The sequence below is a fragment of the Pleuronectes platessa genome, chromosome 1 (assembly GCF_947347685.1).
Source record: "Pleuronectes platessa chromosome 1, fPlePla1.1, whole genome shotgun sequence".
Taxonomy (NCBI): Eukaryota; Metazoa; Chordata; class Actinopteri; order Pleuronectiformes; family Pleuronectidae; genus Pleuronectes; species Pleuronectes platessa.
In genome coordinates, this window is record NC_070626.1 from 9838232 (window position 1) to 9845067 (window position 6836).

The 6836-nt window shown below is 40.1% G+C and overlaps 1 protein-coding gene across 4 annotated transcripts; it reads right to left on the minus strand.

Moving 5' to 3' along the window:
- Positions 1 to 2256: 2256 nt before the first annotated feature.
- Positions 2257 to 6466, minus strand: LOC128438834 (G2/M phase-specific E3 ubiquitin-protein ligase). 4 transcript variants are annotated; one of them, XM_053421594.1, is made up of 8 exons: positions 6407 to 6466; positions 5444 to 5641; positions 5269 to 5355; positions 4751 to 5004; positions 4435 to 4563; positions 3877 to 4017; positions 3171 to 3282; positions 2257 to 2859 (listed from the first exon to the last, which is right to left on the minus strand). In XM_053421594.1, the coding sequence occupies exons 2-8, from the start codon at positions 5577 to 5579 to the stop codon at positions 2642 to 2644; spliced, it is 1077 nt and encodes a 358-aa protein (XP_053277569.1). In that variant the 5' UTR covers positions 5580 to 5641; positions 6407 to 6466; the 3' UTR covers positions 2257 to 2641. The 4 variants fall into 4 exon arrangements, with proteins under 4 accessions (XP_053277569.1, XP_053277553.1, XP_053277561.1 ...); XM_053421578.1 differs by lacking the exon at positions 6407 to 6466 and adding an exon at positions 6088 to 6105; XM_053421586.1 differs by lacking the exon at positions 6407 to 6466 and adding an exon at positions 5945 to 6099.
- Positions 6467 to 6836: the final 370 nt, after the last annotated feature.

Genomic DNA, 6836 nt, shown 5'->3' on the forward strand with positions numbered 1-6836 from the left:
GTACATTCACGGACTTTATTGGACATAAACTAAGTGGAACTTAAACGAGATGACGTTCGGATTTTTTTTTCCGAACGGGCCAGTGACTGGCATGGGTAACGCCAGGATTTCAATTTTGGATGGGCCACTATTTAATAGGAAAAATAATACTTATTATATGATCCCTGCCTGACTTGTTTGTGTTTATCTGCTGTAGACGAGCTTTAACAGCGCGGTGCGCCGCTCTCTCTCCCGTTAAAAGTGAATGTCGCTCACCCAGCTCTCTCTCTCTCTCGCTCCACTGTCTCTCTCTCCTGTTACTACATGTGTTAAACCAAATGCACGAAAAGCCAAATCAAATTAGAAATACGTAGACCACTTCTTTTTAACTCGCATACATATTTATTTTCATCAATGCTGCCTACCACACAATCAAATCCGAACATCCCTTCCTCTCTTTGGAAAAGACGGTCGCTCGGTGTCGACGTCGGGACACAATATTGCTCTGATGTTGCATGTCGAAGGTGAGTTAGCTTCAGCGTTGTCAGAGCTGTCAAAGCGTCTTGGTGTAACGTGTCTCCCACATACCTGGGACACCGTTCTCCACCGGCGGCGTGAGGGCAGAGGACGGGCACGGCTGGGCTGGGGAACTTTATTTTGAAAGGTTTCCCGGCCCTGTCAGCTGTTTTAAGACACGTCACACCAAGACGCTTTGACAGCTCTGACAACGCTGAAGCTACAGCCGCAACAGTAAGGACAGGGCCGGTCTTTCCTACAGGCGACATAGGCGGTTGCCTAGGGAGCCACTCAGAGGGGGGCGCCAAAAACTGCGCCGAGCCAAAAAATAAAAATATATATATATATTTTTTTTTTTGCTAGGCAGAGTTTTTTTAGTAAATTAAAAAATTTTCCAGGATTGAGCGGCTGTGGAGAGACTTGTGGGTAGCTGTAACAAGCATCTACTACGATGTTCTCCACTACCTTGAAGAAGAGGGCTTCCTCAGCATCGACAACATTACACACCTCTTCTGCTGCCACTTTGTGTTCCTCCCACGCCTGCAGGATGACCTCGATACTTTTCGCAGTGGTTGGGACAATCATCCCATAAGAACTGAGAGCCAGATGACCCCTAACCAGCTGTGGATGCTGGGTCGTGCACATCACCCAATTCCTGAGCCAGAGGTACATGCAAAATATAATGTGATTTTAATATGTAGTGTGGTCCACATGTGTAAGCAGTTCAATTAGAAGCCAAGAGGACATATTGAAAATGTGCCTACTGTTTATCCAAAAATACTGCATGAAATTTCAAATTGTTCTATTTGTAGGATATGGACATTCCAGATATTGAGTGGGAAAACAGTGGACTTCCCCATGATGACCACTCAAGCATCATTGTTCCAGATGCAGATTGCCCGCTGACTGATGAACAAATAACATCTTTAGGAGATGCAGTTAACCCAAGAGCTGCATCCCAGTCCTTTGGCTGTGATATTTACATTGCCACTGTTCAGTTCTGTGAGCAATTTCTTTCTCTGTAAAACAACTGAATTGAGAGCAACAAACTAAATGGATGTTGTCAAAGCTTTGATGTAAGCACTGATTTAGCCCTCGGGCCACATGTTTGACACCCCTGCCTTAATGGCTGGGCCACTAAGGACAGTTAGTCAGCAAGAGAAACAGAATTATCTCAGCAACCTTACCTCCACAAATCACATCAAAGTAATATCTTGAAAAGATCTTTAATTTTAGTCCATTACTGAAAAATGTTTAACTGATAAACTGATTTTGTTTTATGAGAAATTGATTTCTCATGTATTGTTTGTACAAAATATAATAGCAAGAACTTTTGCACTTTAACTAGATCTTGTATCCTGTGACAACTGACACAAGATACATTTAGCGCATACTGTACCTGCTGTACCGGTTCCCAAACCACCACATAATCATATACAACACACAGTTTTAATTTGTGTGCTGTAAGGAAACGGGAGGAGAGTTTTGAGCTGTTAAAAAGGAAACAAGATACAATAGATTCAGAATGACTTAGCTACAGTACTCAGCTTTAAACTATTTTAGACTCTCAGAAGTTATTTGATTTGTCATATTTCATTTCATTCCAGAAATGTTCTGTTATTTGTTTGACATCTAAAGGAATGAGCCATGTACCACATTTTTATGTGAAAGCTGAATATCGGCATTTGTTTTGTAATTCTGCAAAGACTTGCATCTTCTTCAGCTGTAACAGTGAAACCACTACAGTCAAGTCCACATAACTCCTGGATTAATGATTTATTTGTCTGCAGAGATTGTTTATAATGAACATGTTGCCAAAAACCTCCTGCAACTTTATGCACACCACCATTGTATGTGTGTGAAATTGACATTTGTTTTATTAAAACTGCAAAGGGCATTCAAGCCCTCCAGATGTAACGGTGACAAAATAAAATCCGTTAACGTTTAAAACTTTTTCAACCTCAGATGTGTCTAATGCCAAAAAACAAGCAATATCACTTAATCAAGTGTATCAATTTGGTGAGGGCTGGCCAAGTATAACAATTCAGCCAACTCTTTAAACATTAATACTTGTTGCATAACAGTCAACATTTTTAACAGCCAACAAAGTTACATCAACATTTCGTACAAGATCAAATCTTGTCTCTCACACAAGGCCAAATCCTGTTTGGCAAGAGCAAATACAGGCCTGAATGTCACTTTCAAAAGATTTATAATCTTTGTAATGCCCTGGGATGCGTAAGGTCTCGAAGCAGGTGGAGGCTGTGGGGTATCGGCCCATGACTACCTCTACAGAGGGTCTCATTGGTAGAATCTCCCACCCGGTCCAGAATTTGACCAGATTAGTCAATTCAGTTGGTGTTGCTATGGAGGAGATGAAAAAATTATTGAACGATGAACAAATCAAATGACAAAAAAATATATAATTTGACTTTACTTATCATTAGGGTAAATGACAGAGCCTGGCATTAACAGCCTATACGCAATAGAAGAGAAGTCTAACTCTTAAGATAAGTTGTTAAAATAAAAGTCATTTTTAGAATGAGACCAGTTAGACTACTGACTATTGAGCTAAAAACAGCAAAATGACAATATTAAAAAAATCCACCCACAATGTGCATATTGAACATTTAAACAGCCAAGTAGCCACTTTCAAATGTATTTTGTAAACCTACCATTCACAATGAACTGTTGAAGATAGCCTGTCATGCGGCATCTGGTGTCAACTGAATAATCGGCATCATCATCGTCATCCTCACAGGGCCAAATGATTCGCTGAAGAAGTACCTGCATTGAAAATAACATAAGAGAGCACTGAATCATTTTTCTATTAAGGGTTCCCACACATTTTCCCCAATGAATTTTCAAAATTTTCCATGAAATTTAAATAATGTTTTATCCCATTTCCATTACTTTATTTAAGTATTTAAAAATAGGCAGGCCTATACATCCATCAAAGGGTGCAATAATGAGACTGTTACTCCGGGAGAAAGAGGAGGAGAGGAGGACAAACAACCAAAACAGTATACATAAAAAAAGTTTTGAAAACCATTCCAGTAATTCCAAACTATTTCCAGGCCTTAAAAATAGTGTTCTAATTTTATGACTTTTCCATGAGTTTCATGTTTATGAGAAACTTGTACATCTTTATCATCATTGTATTGCATATCACTTTTGTAGGTTTTGATGATACATCAGTAGTTGGTACTTTTGGAAAGTTGATGATTCAGGGAAAGGGAATAGTATGTAGGAACACATAAATATTAAGAACAAGCTTGAACATGGACCATAATAGATGCTGACCAGGTATGAACTGTAATTGGCAATGGCATAGTAAGAAAAAATTACAAACATTACAAGATCAGAGTAATAAAAAATTACCTCAGGGCTGATATTCGCACCTCCCTCTTTTGGGAGAAGCAAGGCCACTGTGTCAGGTCGTTGGGTCAGCATTGTCCACATTGAGGTTTCTTTAAGACCTCGTCGAAACTGTTTTATTTGTCTTGTGACACGGCCGATCACCTGTTAATAGTAACATGACAAAGGGTATATCCCATAACATTACTCATCCTAAAGCAATCTCAGAGTAAAATATTAGAAAAACATTATTTTCAAGAAAATAATAACATTTAAATTCATCTGTTATGTTTATATCCACTAGTGAATAAAGTTATATGATACTGTCCTCATGCTCACTGATAAACCTAATTTGCATTTATTACTGACCATCCACCAACTATTATGTTTCCAGGAAAATAACTTGTCACATACATTTTACAACATCATCCATGACAGTTTGTTTCCTTGCAAATGAATCAGAAAAAGTGAGCAACTAACTTTGTCAGACAGATAAATTTAGCAATGTGCAAATTACTCAGATGATAAAAACAAACAAACTTGTAACTTTTGGAAGCACACATTTCTTAAATTTTCACTCACAGCATGGATCAGAAGCTTCTCAAAAATCCATCTCCTGTTCTTCTCGGTAAGGGATGGGAGGTCCCAGGCATAGGCCAATTCCTGGACACTTCCTGCATCCTTCTCTGACAGTGTGGATTCCCCTTCAAGCTTTAGACAAGAGGCAAAATAAGTTGTTAGGCGATTAAAAAAAAAAAGTTGAGTAATGCCAGGTACAATGTGCAGTATGAGTTGGCCAAATATAAGCATCACTCATCAAGGACAATGGATACACAATGCACAGTGCACTGTTCATAAAATATAACATCAAATAAATAACTTTATTTGTATAACATACAAGCCTGATCGTTTCTCTTATGTCCAGGTCTGGACAGTCCTCCAGTGTAACTGTGGCAGTTTCAGGACTACCACCAAGTAGTACATGGACAATAGCAGGGCTGAGTCCAGCCAGGCATGGTCCTCCATGAAGAAAAGAGTGGCCTACCATTCTCCCAGCCACCATGAACATGTCACTTTCAACCAGAAAGTGAGAGGCTGAGGGGACTAAATGTCCAGGCTCTCCTTCGAAAAGCCGTGTAACATTGGCGTTTGCTGTTCAAGACATTAAAAACATTAAATGACAACAACATGGTTTTTACTATCTGTGATGGACTGGAGACTCCAGTTCTCTAAAGTACAGCTATTATACATTTGATAGAATTCTTTGAACATTTAGGATACAGCAACACAACTAAGATATGACAAACTTGTATAGTTGTTATTTAAAATAATTTTATGGGGGGAATCTTTAATATGCTACTTAGAATAAACATTAAACAACAAAAAAAGAGGATGCCATACAGCTAACATACATACCAAAATGTATGCAAAATCCAGACTTCAGCTTTTCGATGCATGTTGAGAAAAAAAAGCGGGTTACACCCTGGCCAATAGCAGTATCTCCTGTAACACAAGGTTTGGTTTGACAGAATAAATTAAAAGAAATACTTGGAATTATTTTGGGGCAACTGAAAATTGATATTGGAGCAACCTTCAAGTCTGGAATTCAGAGGTCGTCCCCATTCCACATTAGGTTGCTTGTAAAAGGAGATGAGGGCCATGTCCTGTTCAGCCGGACTTCTTCTTAAGTCCATGCTGAGAAGTAAGGGACTCTCCATTTTATGCATACGGAGATAGTTGTCCACACACTGAGATATGGCCTTGGTGGGGTCACTGGTTGTTAACCACCCTAATAAGAAAAAAATATGTTTTTTATTATTCATGTTTGACTGTAAAGATAGCAAAAAAATTGGATTCGATTGGACTCCAATCAAAAGCGAAAGCCATTAAGCCTTACTTTGACATAAACAGTGTAACAGTAACAGCGCTACACACTGTAAAATAAACAATATACTATCACGACGCGCAGGTAAATTAAACACCTATACAGGCGAATGTAGCCCCGCCCACCTAGTGCGCGAGTATCCATCCTCACTGCCCAGCGGAGTTTCAAAGTTTTACCAGTCTAAGTAGACAATCAAAACAACACAACCTGTCTCAATGACACTCGTGGTGATCAAGCGAAGCTTTAGGAGCTAACGTAGGTGACTCTAACCCACTACTAAGCTGTAGAATACAGAATGAATGCAGCAGCAATAACGACACGGAGCTTTCAGCTCCTCATCCAGACTACACCTGGCATGTGGGCGGACGTTACCCCCAAAGAGACAGGACGGGGTGCAACTGCTCCCGTGCCAAACGTTCCACCTGAGTGCTGCTGTCATTTACTGATTTCTCTTATGAAACTACTTAAATTACAGTTAAAGTAATTAAATACATTATTTTGCACCATACCACATATAGAAGGGGGCGCAAAAAAACTCTGCCTAGCAAAAAAAAAATATATATATATATTTTTATTTTTTGGCTCGGCGCAGTTTTTGGCGCCCCCCTCTGAGTGGCTCCCTAGGCAACCGCCTATGTCGCCTGTAGGAAAGACCGGCCCTGTCCTTACTGTTGCGGCTGTAGCTTCAGCGTTGTCAGAGCTGTCAAAGCGTCTTGGTGTGACGTGTCTTAAAACAGCTGACAGGGCCGGGAAACCTTTCAAAATAAAGTTCCCCAGCCCAGCCGTGCCCGTCCTCTGCCCTGACGCCGCCGGTGGAGAACGGTGTCCCAGGTATGTGGGAGACACGTTACACCAAGACGCTTTGACAGCTCTGACAACGCTGAAGCTAACTCACCTTCGACATGCAACATCAGAGCAATATTGTGTCCCGACGTCGACACCGACCGACCGTCTTTTCCAAAGAGAGGAAGGGATGTTCGGATTTGATTGTGTGGTAGGCAGCATTGATGAAAATAAATATGTATGCGAGTTAAAAAGAAGTGGTCTACGTATTTCTGATTTGATTTGGCTTTTCGTGCATTTGGTTTAACACATGTAG

Coding starts and splice junctions, on each gene's coding strand:
- LOC128438834 (XM_053421570.1), bottom strand. Junction 5,005..5,268: donor TGGATTTTGCATACATTTTG/GTATGTATGTTA, acceptor TGTCTTGAACAG/CAAACGCCAATGTTACACGG. Junction 2,860..3,170: donor TCAACAGTTCATTGTGAATG/GTAGGTTTACAA, acceptor TCTCCTCCATAG/CAACACCAACTGAATTGACT.